The sequence below is a fragment of the Xenopus laevis genome, chromosome 7L (assembly GCF_017654675.1).
Source record: "Xenopus laevis strain J_2021 chromosome 7L, Xenopus_laevis_v10.1, whole genome shotgun sequence".
NCBI lineage: Eukaryota > Metazoa > Chordata > Amphibia > Anura > Pipidae > Xenopus > Xenopus laevis.
The window spans coordinates 120416608-120440616 of NC_054383.1; the positions used below are offsets into that span (position 1 = coordinate 120416608).

At 41.6% G+C, this 24009-nt stretch overlaps 1 protein-coding gene across 4 annotated transcripts in view; it reads right to left on the reverse strand.

Annotated features, from left to right (window-relative positions):
• Positions 1-380: 380 nt before the first annotated feature.
• plekha4.L (pleckstrin homology domain containing, family A (phosphoinositide binding specific) member 4 L homeolog) overlaps positions 381-24009 on the reverse strand; it is a 62646-nt gene continuing 39017 nt past the window's right edge. For 3 of the 4 annotated variants that reach the window (XM_018226397.2, XM_041569638.1, XM_018226399.2), the window contains 23 exons: positions 23159-23308; positions 20763-20870; positions 19635-19707; positions 18429-18529; positions 18186-18301; positions 17476-17928; positions 16304-17348; positions 15476-15559; positions 13146-13244; positions 11605-11673; positions 11413-11493; positions 10721-10870; positions 9538-9636; positions 9268-9376; positions 8635-8741; positions 8219-8320; positions 7503-7578; positions 7075-7172; positions 6383-6559; positions 5876-6265; positions 5240-5361; positions 3643-3770; positions 381-1687 (listed from right to left, as the gene is read on the reverse strand). In XM_018226397.2, coding sequence (XP_018081886.1) covers positions 1176-1687; positions 3643-3770; positions 5240-5361; positions 5876-6265; positions 6383-6559; positions 7075-7172; positions 7503-7578; positions 8219-8320; positions 8635-8741; positions 9268-9376; positions 9538-9636; positions 10721-10870; positions 11413-11493; positions 11605-11673; positions 13146-13244; positions 15476-15559; positions 16304-17348; positions 17476-17928; positions 18186-18301; positions 18429-18529; positions 19635-19707; positions 20763-20870; positions 23159-23245 — 4386 coding nt within the window. In that variant the 5' untranslated portion in view covers positions 23246-23308 and the 3' untranslated portion in view covers positions 381-1175. The remainder of the gene's footprint in view (positions 1688-3642; positions 3771-5239; positions 5362-5875; positions 6266-6382; positions 6560-7074; positions 7173-7502; positions 7579-8218; positions 8321-8634; positions 8742-9267; positions 9377-9537; positions 9637-10720; positions 10871-11412; positions 11494-11604; positions 11674-13145; positions 13245-15475; positions 15560-16303; positions 17349-17475; positions 17929-18185; positions 18302-18428; positions 18530-19634; positions 19708-20762; positions 20871-23158; positions 23309-24009) is intronic. The other variant, XM_018226400.2, reaches the window with a different exon arrangement.

A 24009-nucleotide genomic window follows, 5' to 3' on the forward strand; every position in this document is an offset into this window, starting at 1 on the left:
AAACCAGGTGTACTGCCAAACAGAGCCTCAATGTAGGTTGACAATCCACATAGAGGCTACCAAATGGCCAATCACAGCACTTATTTGGCACCCCAAGAACATTTTTCATGCTAGTGTTGCTCTCGAACCCCTTTTTACTTCTGAATGTTGCTCATGGGTTCAAAAGGTTGGGGATCCCTGGTATAGGCCATATGACTAGGAGTTAAAATGATAACGGGCCCTTTACAAAAGAGCTAAAAATGTCAAGGCACTGCAATAAAATGCAAAGTAAAACAATGATAGTCTAAAAGGTGGTGCTGTTTAAAGTAAACTCCCCCCCTGCATTGGTTCCTTTCTGCCGTTGTATTGCGGAACTACACATTGATACAGTATATGCGGAACTACACATTGATACAGTATATGCGGAACTACACATTGATACAGTATATGCGGAACTACACATTGATACAGTATATGTGGAACTACACATTGATACAGTATATGTGGAAGAGGAATAGGCCGGGGGAGCCTGGTTCCATATAAAAACAGCCCATTCTCAAATCGTTCTAGGTGTGTGTATGATCTAACAGATCAGGGGATGCTGGGAGTTCCGAAACAGCGACGTCACTGCCAAATTGATTGTGACCAACGGATATTCCTTCCGCACACCTCTATAAACGCTTCTACACCACACCACGCAGAATGATATATAGTGCAACAGTACAACAGTTTCTGGCAACGGAACTGCTGGAGACTTTCCATGGAGCTCAGTCACTTGCCAAGTGCTACTTCATTGGACCGATCTTTAAAATATTATTCACATGCTTTTCTCCTTCCTTTCGGCTGTGGGTAGCCACATTCTGGCCTTCATAGTTCTGCACCTCAGCTGGCTAGTGGCTCACTCAGCGCACCGTGACTACTACTAAGGCACAGAGTGGCTAACCCTACATTAGCCTAATACAGTTCTAATACTTTATTAACATTTTTACAGTCCTTCAGAATTCCATCTACCCGCACCTCTCTATTCACATTATTTACATTCTCTGACTTTCTATACAACATTTCCCCTTTCTTCTTCGTCATTGAAACATCCTCTTTACCCCACGCAGGCTCAAACTGGAATCAGTGTTCCTGGCCTGATCTCCCTAGAGCAAACATCGCTCGCGGTCCATACGATCCTTATATTGTGGCTGCTCCTAGAAGCTGGACTGAAGAAGGGTGATCCTGATTGGCTCCCTTTCTTCTTTACAATACTCCGCCACCTTGCTGATATTCAGCGGGTTATAATGTAGGTCCTGTATGAGGAACTCATAGTTGGCCACTTGGCCGTTGCATTTGGATAACATTGTGGATTCTTGTGTGATTGTCTGGCAGTGATCGGTGTTTCCTTTTTCTCTGGGTGCCGGCCAGTTCTCATAGTGCTGATTGTCTGTGTGGCCCTTGGGGGTGTCATGGTGCTGGAGCTGAGGGCTGCAGGGACCACTGGATGAGCATTGGTTGGTAGAACAATATGTCTGGCCGTTTTCTGTTACGTTGGCGTTCCTGTCCTCCCCTTGGGGTGTATCGGGGGTGGCTTTGAACTGGTAAAGCTCTCTGGTTTCAGGTTGTTTGTTGGATCGGGAATCCTGCATAATAAAATCCCAAGGATAGGCCTCATCAGACGTAGAGATGTCACTGTTTGCATCTGTATCATCCGCTACTGTTTTGGCTGCAAGAGATAATATATATATTTGCATAAGGAACGTCATTTGTATGTCTGATATATACATATTTTACAGCGCTGCACACTGCATCTACATAGATATCTATACATAGGTGTGATTAATAAACTAAAAAGTATCAGTATTTTGCTGCTGAAAGGTCTATCTATTGCAAATGATCTCAACTACACTACATGCGGGTTATTTCTATAGTTACATATGCTTGGGAATTGTATCCTGCGCTATTAAAACAGAACTAAAGCGTAAAGAACAAAAGCAAAATATGTAACGCAGAAATATTGTGCCTGATGTTTTGGCTTGTATACCAGTCCCCAAGACAACCACAGCCCTTTAGCAGTAAAGATCTGTGTCTCCAAAGATGCCCCAGTAGCTCCCCATCTTCTTTTCTGCTGATTCACTGCACATGCTCTGTGCTGCTGTCACTTACTGAGCTTAGGGACCCACTCACAATATACAGTACACATAGAATAGAAATGTCACAATATAAGGCTGATTAGTAATTAATACAGATAATTACTACATAACAGCACAGAAACCAGTGCAATTAGCATCAGAATTTAATAATCAGCCCTGTAGCATCAGCTTATATTACAGGCCAACCTCATTTTCTGCTGGATAATTAGTGACGACCCCTAAGCTTAGCTTCTCAACAGCTGCTCAGAGCCCACTGAGCATGTGCAGTGTCACGGACACTCCTAACAAAAACCAAGATGGGGATTTCGACACACAGCTTTGAAGTCCTGGATCATTACTACAGTATAGATGCTAAACCTTTATGCTGGTGCACTAAGTTCAGTATATAACATGACATTTATGTTCATATTCATTTTAAACATTCAGTTTTTACAGGAACACTACTATAGTTCACATAAACAAGTTGCTGTGTAGCAATGGTGGAAATTGAAAAAAGTCTATACGGCACAGGTTAAATAGTGGATAACAGATAACACCATTATGTTCTACAGAGTTTATCTGTTATCTTCTGTGTAACCTGAGCCCGAATGGCTGCCCCCATTGCTACACAGCAGCTTATTTATATAAACAATAGTAGTGTTTCTGAAGCAAACACACCAGTTTTACCAGTGCAGGGCAACACTGTATTATATTTTTATTACTTTCAAACACAAATTTTTTGATGTTACTGTTCCTTTAAAACAGAAATAGGCTAGAGATGCTAAACATTGTGTTTTGGGCTTCTTAACGATCCCAAATCTAGCCCAGCCCTAATTAATAATTCACATTACATGGCAGCTCAGTAACCAGTGAGTTTTATGCATTAGAAATTAATAAACCTAATTTTTTTGCCTAAAGCCCGGCTTCTCAACAGCAGCGCAGAGTACAAAGATGGCGATCTCCCATGGACAACTTAGAATGCCTGGATCATTAATGCTATAGGAGATGCTGAAACTCTCTGCTGATGCAGTTAAGACCAGTTTAGTTTACCATTAAATATAAGGATAAATGAATGACTTCATGGTCTATAAACAAGGCACAGCAGTACAGGAGATGGCGCATACAATTGGTTTACACATACAAAGACTTCACCTAATACAGTAACTACTAGGGATGCACCAAACCATCTATTTTGGATTTGGTTGAACCCACGAATCCTTGGCGAAAGATTTGGCCGAATACTGAAACGAATCCTTCATTTGCATATGCAAATTAGGGGTGGGAAGTGGAAACCGTTTTTTACTTCCTTGTTGCATATGCAAATTAGGATTCGTTTCGGTATCAGCTGAATCTTTCTCGAAGGAATCAGAGGTTCGGCCAAATCAAAAATAGTGGATTCAGTCCAAATAACATTTGGCTCTGTCTGACCGTATCCATGATATAACAGAATCGGCAAAAGAAACGTTCACCCATCGATGAGAAACATCTCAAGCAACCTCAGCTATCAGCCAGTAGTAGTACTTTGGATTCACGTGGTTGCAGCGCTTACCTGTTATTAGTTTGCTGAGTTCCGAGGCCTCGGTCGCCAGCGTATATGATAAGCTGATAATGCGTTCCCTCTGCCCCGAATTTGCCATGTTGTCTGAGTTTCTGCTGCAGCCAGGGGATGTGGCGGGGCTGAAATAGACACAAGAGTGAGAAAACATTGGCGGCATTTGGGCTGTTGAAGGAGACAGGTGATTGGTGCACATCTAGCAAAGCAAATTAGACAGCTGGCTGAACCAAATTGTGCAGCTTGGGAGGGAATATATAAACAAGGTACCACCCCCAGTGCATTATATAGTGAATAAAGTACAGCCAATTGTAAAATATAAGGATATTATAAGTTACCAAGGAGTTCCATGACCATGCCAAAAGCCGAGTTTTTTTTATACAGGTCATGGAACTCCGAGGTGACTTCCAATGTCCTCATATTTTGCAACAGGGGGTACTTTATTTATTATAATACACAAGTGTGAGTCACGCGTCAGAAATGACATCACTAAGCGCCGATTATAACCGATGACATCACTAAGCACCGTTTATATAGTGAATAAAGTACCCCTTTAATATTGTAAAATATAAGGTTATTATAAGTAGGGATGCACCAAACCCAGGATTCAGTTCAGGATTCTGCATTTTTCAGCAGGATTTGGATTTGGCCGAATCCTTCTGCCTGGTCGAACCGAATCTGCATATGCAAATTAGGGGCAGGGAGTGAAATCCCGTGACTTTTTGTCACAAAACAAGGAAATAAATTTTTTTTCCCCCATCCACCCTTAATTTGTTTATGAAAATTAGGATTCCGATTCGGTATTTGGCCGAATCATTTATGAAAGATTCAGGATTCGGCCGGATCACAAATAGTGGATTCAGTGCATCCCTAATTATAAGTCACCGAGGAGTTCCATGACCATATTAAAGCACAAGACTCACATTTTAGTGAGTCATGTGACAATTATGACATCACTACTCAATGTTTATAACTAGGGATGGGTGAATTTTTTCACCTTGTTTCGCTGCGGAAATGAAACCCATAGACATGTATAGCACCCAAAAAAAATTCTGCGGCCATAGACTAATTGGTGTCTGCGACATTTCACTGGTGGGGAATTTTCTGCGAAACGAAATGGGTCAAATTCGCCCAAGCCTATTTATAATGGATGCCATCACTAGTCACCGTTTATATAGTGAATAAAGTACCCCCTCTTGTAAAATATAAGGATATTATAAGTTACCGAGGAGTTTCATGACCATATAAAAACACGAGGCCGAAGGCCGAGTGTTTTTATACAGGTCATGGAACTCCGAGGTAACTTCTAATATCCTCATATTTTGCAACTGGGGGTACTTTATTTATTATAATACACAAGTTTCAGTGAGTCATGTGACAGAAATTACATCAGAACTCACCGTTTATAACTGATGACATCAGAACTCACCGTTTATAAGGATATAATTTACAGGATATTCATGGCTTTTGTGTATTATAAGGATATAATGTACATGATATTCATGGCTCGTGTTTTATATACAATATAGGACATCTATCCAATTAGCCCCAGAGTGTGTTGATCAGTGGGACAGAGGGGGGGTGGTGAATTTACCTGGTCTTTGACACTGGTGATTTAACTCTCTCCACAGACTTCCTTTTAACTTCGAGATGCTCAGGGTGAGAAACAAATTCAGACTTTGACTCAGAGCTGGAAGTGGCCTGGATAAGCCTTTGCTAAAAAAGGAAGCAGAACAAAGAATTAGTAACAAGGAAACAGATAGCATTGCACGAATATATCTAAAATACTAGGAGACTGCTGGCTTTCTATTTTACTTGTACTCAGTCACAAGAGATTATATTTGTATCTGCCACCAGGGGGTAGTATGGTGCTACAGAGCCTTCTTCATCATGGAGCTAGAGAAAGAGGTTATTTTACGATATTGCTCTTTGTATAGGGCTGGATTCCTAACACTATAAACACTGACAAACAAATAGTATAAGCCGCTTGACCACTCCAGGATGCCCTTGGCCACTCCAAGATGCCAAGATCCCCTTGGCCACTCCAAGATCCCCTTGGCCACTCCAAGATCCCCTTGGCCACTCCAAGATCCCCTTGGCCACTCCAAGATCCCCTTGGCCACTCCAAGATCCCCAGGATCCCTTCATGTTCAAGACAGAATTATGCAAACGCTGAGAAACTGTGAAATCCCATGAGCAAATTACACAGGCCCATCTGTACATAACTCACCTGCTTGTCCTCTAGCAGCTCCCTTTTTGCTTGCTTGCAGGCTGCAGTGACAATTTTACTGCTTGTCCTCAACGGAGGAGTCATCTTTGCCATTGGGGAGATCTCGTGACAGGTTGTGGATACGATGCTATCAGATTGCGGCTCCATCACCAAACTGTAGGTTGGGTCATCTGCGGTGTAATAGCCAACAGATTGGGTTTCCTGCACCTTGTTAGGGGCAGCCTTTGGCTTGACACTTCCCCCTTTTCCAGGCTGTGGGGTAGAAGTGGTACTTGGGTAGAAAGAGGCCGTGACCTTGACTAGCGATGGCCTTCTTTGCTCTGGGCAGGCACTGTCCACTTGTGGGGAGTTTGGGCCAGGGGATATCGCACCAGAGGAGGCTGATCTTAGCTGCACCAAAGGTAAAAAAAAAAATAAGACATCACAAGTTTTCCCAACTACAGGGGGGGAAATGTGGTTAACAATAAAAAAAAAAAAACTTGTAATTCATTAAGCTGTTATACCGACCCGGCTGATAATAGGTGTGTTACCCCTCTGGGAATTTTGTCGCTGTGTGGTAACGCCAGGCTTGGGTCTCTCATGGATCTGGGCTTCCTGATGCCTCCTCATCCGTTCCATCTGCTCCTCTGCACTCATTCGTGGCTTTCTTACCGTGCCCACTTCTGCCAGGCAAGGAGGCGATGTCTTCAACAACAAGGTGAGTAGAGTTATATGCAACATTCTATAATTCTAAGCAACTCTACTGAAAATACCGCAAAGCTGTTGTATAACATGTGCTCGAAACTAAATCTGGAGCTGAAAGTTTCTAAAGACCCATATGGGACTTCAAGTCTTCACTTCCTCATCCAAACTGGGCAACATGGTGCACGGACAGATGAAATGCTCAAACCTGTCCGATTCCCCATCCCACCGATATCCATGGAAATCAGTACCAGTAACCCCTTTAGAAGGTATTATTGTATGCGTAAGGAACGTTTACATCTGCATTTGGCACATCAATAAGCTTCATTTTGGACTCTTTTATTGCAAAGCTACTGCTACAAAGATGTAGGGTTAACAAGTAGTTTAACTACTGCAAAACTTTATAGTACTACATTTTTACCTTGGTCTGTATGCCTACTTTTTAATATTTATGATAAATAAAGAGTGACTTTTTAAGTTTGAGAGTATTGACTGGGAATATATTTTTGAATTTTTACCTTTGCCTCGGAGATCACTTTGGTGCTGGTAGGAATGGCCACTGGACAAGAGCTCTGTGGCTTTGGATCACTACCTACATCCCTTCTTGTTGCAATATCTAAAAAAAGAAACAATACATAGTGTTATATATATATATATACGTGGGAAGGACATGTCATTTCTTCTGCTTAGTATCTTTATGCTAGTTTTAATAAATGATAAAGAATTTTATAAATCAGGAAGCAGTTATTAGAATTAATGACAATACCTAAGCACCATTAAGGACATTCATAGCTATTTTTGGACTATATCCATATCATTTACAGTAGTAAAACAACCTGATGCAATATATCATATTTATGAATATATCATTGACCAATATAGCAACCGTTCCTATTTTGCACGTCCTTAGTACATAAAAATCATTCCAAGAAGCCCGAACACTTGCCTGCAGGGGTACTTGCTGGTCGCGGTCTGGCTGTTGTTAATGGGACAGAATCAGTTAGTAGCTGCTCTGGCTCAATCTATTGTAGAGAGGAGGAGGAGGAAAGAAGAAGAAGAATATATTACTGGATCACATATTCCCAGTGGATTTTACTTTTCTAAACTCAATTGGGGTTAAATTTATAAAGTTCAAGCAGCGCACATTTATTCACAAGTGTTTGTATAGCCCATATTATTCCTGAACGCCAATATATTATTGCACTGCTCTGCCCGTCTTGCAGGTTTTAGCGAATCCGTATTGTGAATACATTTTCACGAATGAGACGTGTGTTTGCGTGAGTGCGCCCAGTGTGCGAAGCTGTTGTGCCCAAAATTAGCAGTAACTTACGTTTGCAAAACCGATTTGCGGATATTTTCTCTGCACATTAAGTACACCACTCTTATCCAGCTTTATAAATATAACCATGTGCAGGGCAAATATTTTCACTGTGCGAATCATTCTGCCCCTGCGCAAAGTTTATAAATGAGCCCCAATGTGCCTTCCTATACAGGTATCAGATTTTAAAAAAATCAAGTTAAAGCCATTGCAAACCCCTCTGCAAACTGGTACTACGTTATTAAGCATGCATGGATTAAATACAACCAGGTATCCACCAAACAAGACTAGGGTCTGCACAGATAATGTACATTTTCCCCAATGAAATCTAAAGCCCCATCTACCTTGTCTGTGCTGCTCCCTCTGTGCTTTCCATCCATCTCACTGCTGGCAGCGGAATGATGATCCCGAGGGAGCGGAGGCCTTGGTGGAAGCGCTTCAGAATCCTATACAAATAAAACAGCACAATGAAACCTGAAGGCTAGCGTGGGCTTCGATTAAAGGGCAAGTCAACCCCAAAATAAAAATTTGCCTAATAAAAGAAAACATAATTCTAAGCAGCTTTCACATATAAATTGTATTAAAGATTTTTCGCACTTTTCAAGTTATTTGTAAAAACAGTTGCTATTGAAAGAAGCATTTACTCGCTAACTAATTCTGCAGGCTCAGCCAATGAATCATGCCTTAGCACACACAGACTATCCTGCTGCTTTACAATAATTTATAACAATAATATAACTAAAGTGTTTTTTCCTCTTACTTTGTGAGCGTCTCTTGGAGCAGCCGGGTGCAAGCCGGAATGATGAAGAAAGCTCCTCTGATAGGCTGGCGGGGTCTCACCAACAGGAGACGAAGCAATCATCATTCCTACAGCAAGATCAAAATGGAATAAATATGGGAACGCACGACGGGTGTTGTAAAATGAGGGAGCTATAATTTAAAAGGAGCCACTATATTTTGATTGCCTGGACAAAACAATGCCATAGAACTAATCCAATGTAGCGATTTCCCTGCACTAAGCACAACTCAGCAGGAAAATGTGAGGACACAATGGCCAACAAAAGCTGGTGTATGGAGTTCAGCACACTGGTGAGTTCAGGTTGCCCACGCTTATTTAAAAATTGAAAAATTCAGCCATCAGTAAGAGGTTAACAATTTAGATTATTTTGAATTGATCAAGTTTCTGGAACAGTAATATTTTGAAGCTGCAATTTTTTTTTGGCCTGTGTAGAGGCTTAAATAACGGTTTGCTCTATGATGCAATAATAGAAGAATTTGCGATACATGTATCCAGCGAATAAAAAACATATGGTACAGCGGAGACCCATTCCAGCACTGTAGCCGTCCAATTCATTTCCAATCAGCACAAGTAAGACATGTTGACATTACATACCAGGGTGCCTTGAGGATTCGGGGAGAACATGAATGGTGCTTTTGTTGAATCGCAGCCCAGAAATGATATCATTAATCATCCAAAGGTCTCGTTGAGCAGCCAGCTGGTCCTATAGGTACAGAGTAAAGTATGTCTCCATAAATGGCCTGGGGCCTGGTTATACAACGTTCCTCCACTTTCCTACCAGGAACAAGGTCTGCTACTGCCCTCATAGGAGCCAGCAGCAGCCAACCCACTGCCCCATAATAGAAACATCATTCAGGGACCTACCTGTGGGTGTCCAATTTGGCTGACACGATCCAATGTTTCCCTTACAGTGTGCAGTTCATTGTCAAGACCTCTGTATTCTTCCCACGCCCTCTCGCGCTCCTTGGAAATAAAAACACGCAAGTCATCATCAACGTAATTGTTTTTGTGAACAGCACACCAGCAAGTTACAAAAATAAATTACGTTGCGCCGATTAGGGAAAATATATAGGGGCAAATTCACTAAGATTCGAAGTTGCGCCAGGCGCAACTTCGCCAGGCGTAGTTTCGCCAGCGCTCCGCAAATTCACTAAAATAGCGTTGATTCGCTATGTAAAGCGAAGTTACGCTAGCGAAGGCTAATTTGGTTACGGCGCGAAATTCAAATTTCAATGGAGGAATACGTATCAGCACTACAAATGGCTAGAAAACCTTCAAATCATCAAATAAAATTTTTATTTTGCCCTACACGTGTGCCCACTGTCTAGGTAAGTTGCCATGAGTCAGGAAATGTAGGGGGGAAGGAGGGGACTCCCAAAATTTTTTTCGATCTTTTTCAGCCTATCACCCATAATGTAGAAAACACGCCAGCGTTTTTTGGGACTTAGAAAAAATTTTGACTTTTTTTGAAACAATCCCTATCTACTCTATTGCGCTTCGCCAGGTCTGAGGTGGCGAAGGAAGTCTAGCGTAAAAGGTAGCGTTCAGTACACTGCGCAAGTTAGTGAATTTGCGTAGTTACGTCGCTAGCGAAAATTCGCCTGGCGTAAGGGTGCGAAGTAACACTAGCGAAACTACGCCAGCGTTTGTTAGTGAATTTGCGCAGTAACGAAAATGCCAAATGCTAGCGAATTAACGCTAGCGTTCGGCGCTTCGTGAATTTGCCCCATAAAGTATAAGTGCAAAAGCACCCCTAGTGGCCAAACTTATCCATGAAACCCGGAAGAATACTTGCTTGGATTTTGTGAAACCAACCAAGACCTCCCCCATGGCAAGCATGGATTCCAGCATTGTTTGACCTAGGAACACATCATTGCACATAACTGCCAGAAAAAGCGAAGACACCCGTCCTTACACACCTATGGTAATAACTGGGACAGACCACTACTTCTGTACGTCTCCCATGTGAGGCTGGTAGTACAACTCAGGCATAGAGAAAAGAATTAAAAGCAATATGGTGGTCGAGCAAATGACCAAGTCTACTTACAAGGGTGAGGTCACAGAGCCGGGCACGCACATACACAAGGTCATCCTGCAGTAGCCTCTGCTGGTACCAAATATTCTCAATCACGTGCTCCTGACCCTGGAACTCCTCAAGGTGGTGGTGTGTAGCTTGGAGGGCGTCCTCCAGTTTCTCCTGAGAACATTAAAACACCTAACAGTTATCACTAAGCCACTGATCACATAATGATGTGAGCCAGCAAATCCAGGAACCCGTCTACACACCAAGGGAATAAGGGACTTCCCAACTGTAACCCTTCTCTTGAATAGGTCCAGTAACCTATCATGTCATTTGTTGCTATGGGATACTAGATAGGTAGCAAAATGAGCACACGTAGTGACTCAAAAGGGATTGGGCTGTGCTCCAAAAGGGAGTGTTACATGATATGTATAATTTTAATATATAATTCTAAGTGGACATCAGTTAAAACAGTATAAGCATTTTGGTTGCCCTTTAAGGCTAGCTTCATGCCTACAGTCCCAGAGTTTCTGCCCAGCAGCTAATCAGTGTCCGTTCCCTTCCCACGGAAGATAAGCTAGCAATAATAAACTCTCACAGAATAAAATAAAGGAGGCTTTGTATAATTGGAACCTGGTTATGTTTGATTTACGTCTGCTGCAGAACAGCTCATCATGCGACTGCAAACAAACGGCCCGGAATCACACAAGGAATGTTACCTTTTCCGCTCGGAGATGAGCAGTTTCATCTTCCAGACTGACAAGCAGTTTATCGTGACCGCAGAGCTTTGTCAGAAGAACCTGGCACGAGATCACAGTTATTAGAAACGAATGGAGGTAAATAGCCAGGGGCCAATTCTCGCATCTACTAACTCCTATAAACCCAACCGGTCTGGACTGCTCGGTACTTACATCAATGTTATTCTCCGCCAGACGCACGGGGTAAGGAACCCGCTCTCGATACGGTGCCGAGCCAGATGGCTAAGAGGGTTTAAAAGAGAAAGAATTAGGGATGGTTTAAGTGGTTTTAACTGACTGTGGGAAAAGAGATGGGGGGCCAGAAAGGTGTCTAGACTGTGTACTGAAAATAAACGGAACTAGATCAGGGGATTGCTGGCCTTTCCTGCAATTGTATGCTATTGGTTTAAAGAGAGTAGAGAGACATTTATGCACCAATAACATTCACTGCAGTTGCCTGTGCAGGTCTTTTAACTATAGGGTGGTCTCCTTCCAAAAACAAACAGTTTAAATGTGCAAACTGTTGGTCACGTGCAGGTATTCATAGGCAGATACGATGGGTCGTTTACATTCACACCGGGTGCTCATTTAAAATGCACCTGTGTCCAGGGTCTGGAAGAATACACAAGTTAGGGGTGGATAAAGAGCAATAGGGGTGTCTGTGCGCCCCTGCTGCCAAATCATGAATGCAGTGCTGCTGTACTCAAGCTCCTCTGCATTCATGATGGGAATGCAGGTCTCTGCACTCTGTTTAGCAAGGCAGGAATTGATCCTGTGTTTTGCCCTGAGTAAATGACCCCACTATGTTATATGCTGGATCATATCAAAATAAAAATTAAACTAATCATCTCGTATAGAGAGAGGTTTGTAAAGCAAATGGGTAGGCAAAAGGCAGGCATTAATCAAAGAGCCATATTTTGCCTCCAGCCGTGACATAAAATGCTGTTTATCAGTGGGATCGGTTAGTTTATGCAGTGCAGTAAAACAACTTTAGATTCCCGGATAATATGACAAATAATAATGCCTCTTGGGTGTCGGTTATCCCTTGCAAAAAAGAACCTGACACCTAGTATTAAACAGCTAGAGCAGATTTCATTAATACAGTCAGAAGAAAGAAACTCTTCTTTGATTGCAGTGTGTGTTTTTAAAACAGTGCCCAGAAGTATTATAATAATGTTTGCCAAAGTCTCTCTCCCTCTCATTAGAACTATACTCAAGGGTTTCCTTTGTGGCAGGGAACAATCGGACTATTGTTTAGACCAGAAGGGGTGGAACTACCTGGAGTCACGTGGTTACCTGCCACTAACTTTCTCCCTGGAAAGAAAGTATTTGGGAAACAGGTGCAGAGGAACAGGGAGGGGGTTCATAGCAGAGAATACAGAAGAGGTGTAGGATGTGTAGGATTGGGGTAGAGAAACAAGGTAAATAGTTAGACAGTGGCAATGGTTCAGAGGAGGAGAGGTGTAAGGTATGTATGGATGGACTGGGGGAGACTGGAAGAAGTCAACAGGCCAGATTGACCTTTAAGAAGATTAAGGAGAGAGTTGAGAAGGCAAGTTATGCTATGAGGTGGAAGAGGAGTCACCACAAATAATGAATACATGTGATATGAATTATACAGTATAGGTGTTTGTGAAGCACAGGGAGTTGCAGTGGGCACAGCCTCAAATTTCTCAGCATTTGCTAGTTTTCACAATCTCCACCATGGATCATACCATTGCACTAAGGGACATCCTCTTCCCAACGGGCACGTGAGGTCCAGGCCTACCAGAGACAGGAGGCAGGGGTGGCAACTGGGAGTAACTGCTGGACCCCTAACAAGACAAAAACAAGCATAAACACAAGTTTAGAGAGAGAGTGCTAATTAGAACGACATTTGTTTAAAGGTCCAATTGGGAAAACAACAATCCCAATATGGCCCGAAATGTTGGACACAAATCTTTTATGAAAAACTATTTTTTTTTTTTATATTTAAAGCGGTGGTTCACCTTTCAGATAAATTTTAGTATGTTATAGAATGGCAAGTTGTAAGCAACTTTTTAATTGGTCTTCATTATTGATTATTTAATTATTTGCCTTCTTCTGCTGACTCTTTCTACCTTTCAAATGGGTTTCACTGACCCGATCAAAAAAAAAAAAAAGGTCTGCAAACGTGCTGTTATTGCTAATTTTTTATTACTCATCTTTCTATTCAGGCCTCTCCTATTCATATTCCAGTCTCTTATTCCTATCAGTGCACGGTTGCTAGGGTAGTTCGATCCTAGCATCAAGACTGCTAGAACTGCAAACTGAAGAGCTGCTAAATAACTCAAACACCACAAATAATAAAAAATAAAAACCAATTGCAAATTGTCTCAGAATATCACACTCTACATCATACTAAAAGTTTACTCAAAAAGGTGAACCATCCTTTTAAATTAAATGGAAGAGTGTTGGTCCTTATACTTATCAGAGTAGTGATCAGTACCTCCTGTACATTGAATTTCTGCTCGTATGCAAATCTGAGAGGCATCAGTCTGCTCATCATGATTTTTATCCCTCCCTCAACCCGGCACAGTTTTGATTAAACTAAGCTGAAAGTGCAGCCATCTTTGTGCCACATGTTGAGCACATTACATAGAGGTCCAAACTGCAAATATATAAACATTTCATGTCTTTGCATTACAAGGTTTTTGCGTAACCAGCTAAAAATGAAGACTGATTCGTCCTTCCAGATATGTTACAATCCCATTATTTCCTGCTTTACTATAGCCCTAATCATGGTGGCCAGGAGCAGCTTCACCCGGTGCAGAAAGGCGCATATAAATCCAACTATCTAGGCCTGCTCCATTCAAACGTCCTCCTACTGCCACATAGTTTAATCAAACTGAAGAGGAAACCTGTACAGGTAAGGGATCAGTTATCCGGAAACCTGTTATCCAGAAAGCTTTGAATTACGGAAAGGCCATCTCTCCATTTTATCCAAAGTTTTTAAAAATGATTTTATTTCCTTTTTCTCTGTAATAATAAAAGAGTAGCATGTACTTGATCCCAACTAAGATATAATTAATCCTTATTGGAAGAAAAACCAGCCGATTGGGTTTATTTAATGTTTACATGATTTTCTAGTAGACTTAAGCTATGAAGATCCAAATTACAGAAAGATCCGTTATCTGAGAAACCACAGTTCCCGAGCATTCTGGATAATACATCCCATACCTGTACTAAGATTTCAGTTCCAAATTTCCCCTTAAAGGAGAACTAAACCCTAAAGTTAAAAAACCCCTACCCTACATAGACCCCCCTTCCTCCTCCCCTCCAGCCTAGCTGCTACCCCAGGCAAATACCCCTAAATCTTTACTTTACAACTCTTAGGGCAGAGTCAGGTGAGAAGATTCAGAGAGATAAGTCTACATACATATACCCCCTCCCTCCTCCCCCAGCCTAGCTGCTACTCCAGGCAAATGCCCCTAAATCTTTACTTTACAACTCTTAGGGCAGAGTCAGGTGAGAAGATTCAGAGAGATAAGTCTACATACATATACCCCCTCCCTCCTCCCCCAGCCTAGCTGCTACTCCAGGCAAATGCCCCTAACTCTTTACTTACCCCTCTGTGCAGATTCTGTCCAGCGGAGTTCACTGGCGTCATCTTTGGCTGCTTAGGTAATCTTCGGAATGAGACCGGCACTTCGGCAACTTCCTTGAGTTTCGTCGCATGCGCAGTTGTCGCGAAACAGAAAAGTGCTCCAACTGCTCAAGCGCCACTACGCCAGTCTCATTCCCGAAGATTACAAGATGGCTGCCGTGAACTACGCTAGACAGAATCTGCACGGAGGGGTAAGTAAAGAGTTAGGGGCATTTGCCTGGAGTAGCAGCTAGGCTGGGGGGAGGAGGGAGGGGGTATATGTATGTAGACGTATCTCTCTGAATCTTCTCACCTGACTCTGCCCTAAGAGTTGTCATAAGATAAACCATCTCAGACCTAAGCTTTTCTCAGTGTGAACTGTGCATTGTAAGACTGTGGTTTACCTTTGCTACTTATGTTCATAAATGTTCTTCCACTCACCATTTTTTGCAATTGCCTTGGCGCAGAGCCCACCGATCGGCCAGAAAATGTTCCTTGGGGAAGCAGGGGTCTCTCGGAATACTGCTGAAGAAGACAAAAACAAAAGTTATAACAACACTTGTATGAACACTTACACAAATGCTACAGGAACTATATGCCAATTTATTAAGGCCTCATAAGAAACAGGAGATGTTTGTGGTGGGGTGGGACAAATCTCCAACATGGTGTGAGAAAGATAGACCAGACCACTCATTTCAGTGGAAAGACCTAGCAACTCGTTCAGTGGATAGACAACGAGATTCCTAAGTTTGTGGACACCAAACAGATATTTGCCTAATATGGCCTCCAAGATGTAGGGCTAAATTGAATTAATGAGATTGTTTGATCCCTAGACCAACAATACAATTCCAATATTGATCGATTCCTTGCCCAATGGGATTTTTAAACCCACATCTGGCTAGTCTGCAAGAAGATATTGGTTGGCCAGGCCAGCATTTTGGTCCAAAACATCGACCATTAAGCTGTGGACTCAACCTGGAGTCATCAACCAATGATATCCCATATATGGCTAGTTTAACGTTTCTAAATTGTTTCAGTTTATTTATTAAAACCAATATTTTATTAATTCAAGAAAATATATCATATCCGGTAAATTAATGAGCTCATGATTCTTCCATGGAGACTGGATTAGCTGTTGTGGTCAGAAGGAAGGTATTTTTCAAACCCTTATAGATGAATAAACACATGTTCTGACGGTGGCACTGAAGGTGCAAATTCGGAGATATAATGTACAACCAGAATAGAAAACCCACAATCAGAGATGCTCACCCTTGTCACTTGGCTTCCATGTCTTCTGAGAGATGGTGTTAATGATAATTCAGGAGGGCATTCTTCCACTATTACTCTCTCAGCTGGAGTGCTGGGTCTCATCTGCATCCTGCTACTGGCATAGGCATGAGTTCTCTGAGGGATGGGCATCCCACATCCATCTACCAGTCTTTCGTCTTCAGCACCCAAAGGCTGAGACCTCCGACTATATCTGTTAGGACCCTTTGCTATTGTAGACGAAGCGTAACGTTCCTCAGTAGGCATAACATCATACCGATCAGATGGAGTCTGGGGTCTTGATAAAGATTTCATCATATGGCTTCTAGTCCGAGAACTGGTGACAAAATATTCTCCTGCTCGGTCTTCAATGTGTCTAGGGCCATGTATGAAATTTCCAGCCTTATCTTCTGCAGGAACCATGTCCACCCGACCAATAGGAGTGTTGGATCTGACAGTTGTCCTGCCTAGTGAAGGAGATGCACTCACAGCAAGATCTTCATTGGAAGCTGCTTGAGATGGATTAGGCTGGCCTTTAGGACTGTGGCTTGCATTATAAAGTATATCCATTCTTGTTGGGCTTCCTACTGGTGGCCCAGGGCTAGCATGAGATGTATCTGAATAGTTAATGGATTTCTCACAGATGAATGGACCTCCGTACTTGACACTGGGTGGAGGACTCATTTTTGCTATTCTGTGCCTAGGAAGTTCAGTAGGAGTTGGGGGGAGAGAAAACGATCTTGAGGGTTTTACGAGTCGTTGAATCACATATTCTCGAATATCAGGTGAAGGACAAGTTGTAACTCTTGAAGGGGAACAAGAGGAGACAGAAGACTGGAGACAAGTTTGAGGAGATTTAGGAGGCTCACTCTGTGCCACATATTTTCCTTCTTTGGAGTTCCTCTCCCCAGCTTCAGAAAGGTACATATGTCCAGGAAGGACAGCGGGGGACGAAGGGGCAGAACGAGATAGTGGGGAGGAATAAACATCATGAGGACATTCAAACCCCTTTGGTGGGACTCTTGGTGGACTTCTGGCAGAGTAAGACCTGAAAACACAACCAACACAATATTCCTTATTATTGTCTTAGCAGGTTTAAAATAAACACCATATGCGACACAATCAAATATGCAATACTAGCAGAACATTATTGCGTTATTCCCAATATAACTTACTCCAAGGATTCCTTTATGCCAGGCTCTTCCTTATGAAAAGGAACCCACTCTTCATCCTCGGGAATAGAGTCTTTTCTCTCCAGTGACCTTTGGTTTTCCAGTTCTAGCCGACTGTATGAGAAATCAGTGCCTTTCACCCCATCTTCAGGAGTGGGCGGTGGAACTGACCCATTTTGGGATAATGTTGTAAAATGCTGGATAGCATCAGTGAGGGATTCTTTCAGCCCACTGAACAAGCTGTCCTTATCCAAGTCTCCATTATGCTCCTGTTCTGGGAGACTTTCCCTTGAGCTCTCATCTTGAGATCTGCTTTCAGAAAGGTGGGCAATTTCAAGGGATTCGGCACTTTTGGCATGCTCACCAGCAGTACCTATCCCGGAGTGTGAGAAGTCCTCATAGCTGTCATATAGATCTTCTTGGGTAGAATTGGACAGGTTTTGACTGTGGCTATTCCTAAGAGGGACAAGAAAGAAAAAAAAAACCCATAGTCATTATGACAATAACCATACAAGTGCTCCCACATATACAATGATCTGATGCAAAGGTCTGCAGCCAGCTGCTACATTCTCTCCTCTCTGCTGGGGGAGCCAGTCTGAAACCAGTAAATTTAATATCCAACACTAATACCACTATATGTGGCTACATCCCCCTTAAATTGAACAAAACTTTCAATTTTATTGTGGTCTATGTAAATAATACAAACTCCTCACTTGTTTTTGTCCTCGGAAACCACCAGGGAAGACTGGTTCATGGCCCGGATCCAGGAATTCATATCTTCATGTGTATCAGCGCCAAAGTAATAGGTCCTCATGCCAGTATGCTCTGCCTACAATAAGAAACAGGGCATTTCATTTCTAATTCTCGTTTACTAACAATTATCCCACAAATCATGTACCATTAAAATCATGCACCCAGAGTGTCCACCCAAATACAAACTAGCCTCGATACACTACCTTAAAGCTGAATCTCCGGTTTTTCACCTCTCGAGGGTTGGCAGGTAAGATTTGGTAGCTTGGCAAAAGGATGCTGCCCAGCACTATTTCCTCTCGGCTGTCTGGGAAAATAAAATAGAGGAATGTAAGAAGATATAGAGCTTTCTTGATCATACTGATAAGCAATGGCACACATGGGACATCCATGGCAGCTAAAGCAGATAATGTGCCCGTACTACACTTTTTAGGACATCACAATACAGATATGGGACCTGTTACCCAAAATGCTTGGGACCTGGGGTTTTTACTTTCTGCAATTTGGATCTCAATACTTAATATCATTTAAATATTAATTAAAACCAATAGAATTTTTTTGCTTCCAATTAGGATTAATTATATCTTAGTCGGAATCAAATACAGGGTACTGTTTTATTACTACAGAGAAAAGGGAAATCGTTTTTAAGACTTTGGATTATTTAATTATATTGTAGTCTATGAGATATGGCCTTTCCCTAATTCAGAGCTTTTTGGATAACCGTTTTCCTGATTTCTTTCATTAAAAGGTTGAAAGATTATAACATACCTAGTGAGATATGGAAGATACAGTAAAAGCTAGGGTGAAATGAATGGTATGTGGGCCTGTTAAAGGAACAGTAACTTTAAAAAATAAGTGTTTTTAAAGCAATAAAAATATAATACAGTGTTGCCCTGCACTGGTAAAACTGGTGTGTTTGCTTCAGAAACACTACTATTGTTTATATAAATAAGCTGCTGTGTAGCAATGGGGGCAGCCATTCAAAGGAGAAAAGGCTCAGGTTACACAGCAGATAAGCTCTGTAGAACATAATGTTATCTGTTATCCACTATTTAACCTGTGCCATATAGACTTTTTTCAATTTCAGACATTAATACTCAGCAGCTTGTTTATATGAACTATAGTAGTGTTTCTGAAGCAAATGCATCAGTTCTATCAGTGCAGGGCAACACTACATGCTATTTTTATTACTTTAAAACACTTTCATTTAATGGTGTTACTGTTCCTTTAAGCTTGCACCCTGTGTAAAATACAATTGGCACCGTGATAACATGATAATGTATTACTCATTATGTTCAGGTGCTCTATGACAGTCCCAAGCCTGCAACCGGACGCAGAGGCCGGGTCGGAACATTACACTAAATCAAAGCTACATTTCAAAAGGTAGAAAAAACAAAAATCACCCAAATTACCTCTATAATAGAATAAGCAGAAATCTGACAGCACGAACCATCTTCTCTTCCAGAGACGCAAGCCAGAACTGTCCTGTAGGATGTCACAGAGCAAAGAGGTTACAGAAGCCATTGCTGGTTTACAGGGTTTACAACACAAACATTTAGCAGATAAAAACTAGAAGATTGGCTCCTAAATAGGATGGGGACCGTAGATTGTCAGCACCGCCGGAACAGATGTGAATGATAAATAATCTCTACAAAAAAGGTTAATATCGGGCATTTTTCTCTTTGAACTATGACAGTTTTATTTGAGTGACACTAGATGGAGCCAAATACTCCATCTTACAGGAGCCACAGTCAGGTCCATAATGGTTGCAACCTGAAGTCTTGAAAGAAAGGGGGTTAACTTTTAAATTAACTTTTAGTATGATGGAGAGAGTGATATTCTGAGCCAATTGGCAATTGGTTTTCATTTTTTTTTTATTTGTGGTTTTTGAGTTATTTAGCTTTTTATTCAGCAGCTCTCCAGTTTGCAATTCCAGCCATCTGGTTGCTAGGGTTTGAATTGCCCTAGTAACAATGCACTGGTTTGAATAAGAGACTGGAATATGAATAGGAGCGTGTCTGAATAGAAAGAGGAGTATTAAAAAAAAGAAATACCAATACATGTGTAGCCTTGAGGGTCAGGGCACAAAGGCAGATTCAGGGAGATTAGTCGCCCAGCGACAAATCTCCTCTTCTTTGGGGCGACTAATCTCCCCGAACTGCCTCCCCTGCCTGACGAGGAAACTTCGGGCGACTTCGGAAAACGAATCGCTCCGAGTGCCATCTTGTCGGCGATTTACATTTTAGCCAGCCGGAAGGCAGGGGAGGCAGTTTGGAGAGATTAGTCGCCCGAAGAAGAGGAGATTTGTCGCCGGGAGACTTATCTCTCTGAATCTGCATTTGTTATTTTTAGATGGGGTCAGCGACCCCCATTTGAAAGCTCCAAAAAGTCAGAAGAAAGCTGAAAATATTTAAAAACCATAAAAAATAATGAAGACCAATTGAAAAATTGCTAAAATAATAGCCCACAATTACAGACAGACTTTCATTCTGCTGTAGGACCATGACAAGTAGATGTGTTCCCAAGCCAAAACCCCTCACCTGTTTATACAGCCAGCCACGAATCACAACAAGGGAGTTGGGGTCCCTCTTGATGGAATATTCTCTCTTGCCAAACGTGTGCACCCTCTTCACAGACCTGGTTGATAGCTAAAGACAAGAATAGAGGCAACCGCTAATTTACTATATAATCACTTACATTCATGTACCAGCCTATCACAGCCTCAAGTCCAACCCACTATGTATTCAAAACGCATTACAGGTTAAAAAAAAAAAATGATTTCCCTTTTCCCTGTAATAATAAAACAGAACCTTGTACTTGATCCCAACTAAGATATAATTAATCCTTATTGGAAGCAAAAGAGCCTCTACAAATCAGATTTATTTACGGTTTAAAAGAACAGTTCAGTATAAAAATAAAAACTGGGTAAATAAATAGGCTGTGCAAAATAAAAAATGTATCTAATATAGTTAGTTAGCCAAAAATGTAATGTATAAAGGCTGGAGTGACTGGATGTGTAACATAATAGCCAGAACACTACTTCCTGCTTTTCAGCTCTATAACTCTGAGTTAGTCAGTGACTTGAAGGGGGGCCACATGGGACATAACTGTTCAGTGACTTTGTAATTGATCCTCAGCATTCAGCTCAGATGCAAAAGATTCAATGACCCATGTCCCCCCCCCCCCTCAAGTCTCTGATTGGTTACTGCCTGGTAACAATCAGTGGAAACCAAGAGAGCTGCATATGAAAATATTTTTTATTATGCACAGCCTATTTACCAAGTTTTTATTTGTATACTGAACAATTCCTTTAAAGAAGAACTAAACCGGAAAAATTAATATGGCTAAAAATGCCATTTTATATACTGAACATATTGCACCAGCCTAAAGTTCCAGCTTGTCAATAGCAGCAATGATCCAGGACTTCAAACTTGTCACAGGGGGTCACCATCTTGGAAAGTGTCTGTGACACTCACATGCTCAGTGGGCTCTGAGCAGCTGTTGAGAAGCTAAGCTTAGGGCTCGTCACTAATTATCAAGCAGAAAATGAGCTTCCCCTGTAATATAAGATGATGCTACAGGGCTGATTATTAAATTCTGATGCTAATTGCACTGGTTTCTGTGCTGCCATGTAGTAATTATCTGTATTAATTACTAATCAGCCTTATAGTGTGACATTTCTATTCTATGTGTACTGTATATTGTGAGTGGGTCCCTAAGCTCAGTAAGTGACAGTAGCCCAGAGCATGTGCAGTGAATCAGCAGAAAAGAAGATGGGGAGCTACTGGGGCATCTTTGGAGACACAGATCTTTACTGCTAAAGGGCTGTGGTTGCCTTGGGCCAGTAGAGAAGCACAAATCATAATGTACAACATTTCTAGCTACTTTAGTTAAGCTTTAGTTCTCCTTTAAATGATTTTCTAGTAGACTTGAGGCATGGTGATCCAAAGTATGGAAAGATCCCTTATCAGAAAACCCCAGGTCCCTGGCATTCTGGATAACAGGTCCCATAACTGTGTATATAATTTGCCCAAAAGTCACATGACTGATTAAATCAAGTAAAGATACACGTGATGCCTCTGGGTCTCCTCCAGCCAGACTACTCTATGGCCACACACAGTGGAGCCGAGGGGACTGATGTATATAATGAAATCTCTGCCTATCCATCTCTGTTGTACGTCACTGCAGACTGTCCATAATAACAGACAGAAGTGTCAGAGCCAGACAGATAAAAGAGAGAGAGAGAGAGAGAGTCCTGCTTTGTGTCACTACATGTAACGCTGAACAGATGACCAGGGCCCCTCACAATGAGAGACGTTTAAAGAAACATTAACATCAAAAAATGTAATTGTTTTAAAGTAATAAAAATATAATGCAGTGTTGCCCTGCACTGGTAAAACTGGTGTGTTTGCTTCAGAAACACTACTATTGTTTATATAAATAAGCTGCTGTGTAGCAATGGGGGCAGCCATTCAAAGGAGAAAAGGCTCAGGTTACACAGCAGATAAGCTCTGTAGAACATAATGGTGTTATCTGTTATCCACTATTTAACCTGTGCCATATAGACTTTTTTCAATTTCTGCCATTACTACACAGCAGCTTATTTATATGAACTATACTATTGTTTCTGAAGCAATATATCAGTTTTACCAGTGCAGGGCAACAGCACATGATATTTTCATTACTTTAAAACACTTTTTGGTGTCACTGTTCTTTTAAGATAAAAAATAGTCAAGGTCTATGAATTTAGAATTCTGGATTTCAAGTTCACTCTAGCACCTACATTTATCAACATATATAAATACAACAGTTTCCATTTGGGTCGTTTAGCAGCGTCCCTGACCTAGGAGAAGAAGCACCTTTCCCAGCAAGTGAAGTGAGGATAGAAGGCTAGAAGAATAGAAGAAAGCCAACAGAGAAAGTGGAAAGCACTTACCCTGGAGCCCTGGCTGACCGAGGCATTTGTGGCTATGCTGCTCGCCACACTGAGACCACTCCTGGGACGCTCCATCTCCTCCGTCATGGTCTGCAATTTCTAATAAGTCGGGTGTGGTTCACTCGCAAGGTCAGATGTTCATCAACGTTCCTGTAGAAACAAAGCATCCTTGGTAATTAGATATAAAATATAAATATTCCTTTCAAACTCCCTTAATGGGTGATATTTTTATTTTTTTAATGGCTTAGGACATAGGAGAGCTAGGGTATGGAGCCTCGGCAGGATAGCTGCTGGCGATGTGGGGATCACACAACAGCTCCCCAAACTCTTGCATACAATAAAGCAGCCATTTCTTGCTTCAGAGACGACATGCTTTTGAAGTTCCCTGATTTTAAGATTTCTCGCATTTTAAAATTTTTTATTTGTGGTCCCACCAATTTATAATGCATCACAATAGGTGGCATTTCCCTGATTTTAAGTAACGTTTTCCCGGATTCTACATCAAATTTTGTCCTGATGTTCCCAAAAACTGCTTTCCCCCCCCTCTATGAATGTTATTATTTGTGAAATAAAGAGGTTTAAAATACTAAGCAGATGTATATTTTGCCATGGTGCTGCCTATAAATGGTCAATTCCAATTAGTCTGCCCTTATACAGTCCTGCACCAATCACTTATCGCTTTAGGTTGTGTATGTGACTGACAGAGTCTTGCACATGCCCCCCATAGTGTAACATTAACATTGCAATGTTTAAAGGAGAAGGAAAGGCTAAAACTAAGTAAGCTTTATCAAAAAGGTCTATATACAGTAAATACACCAGTAAACCCTGAAAGTAATGCTGCTCTGAGTCCT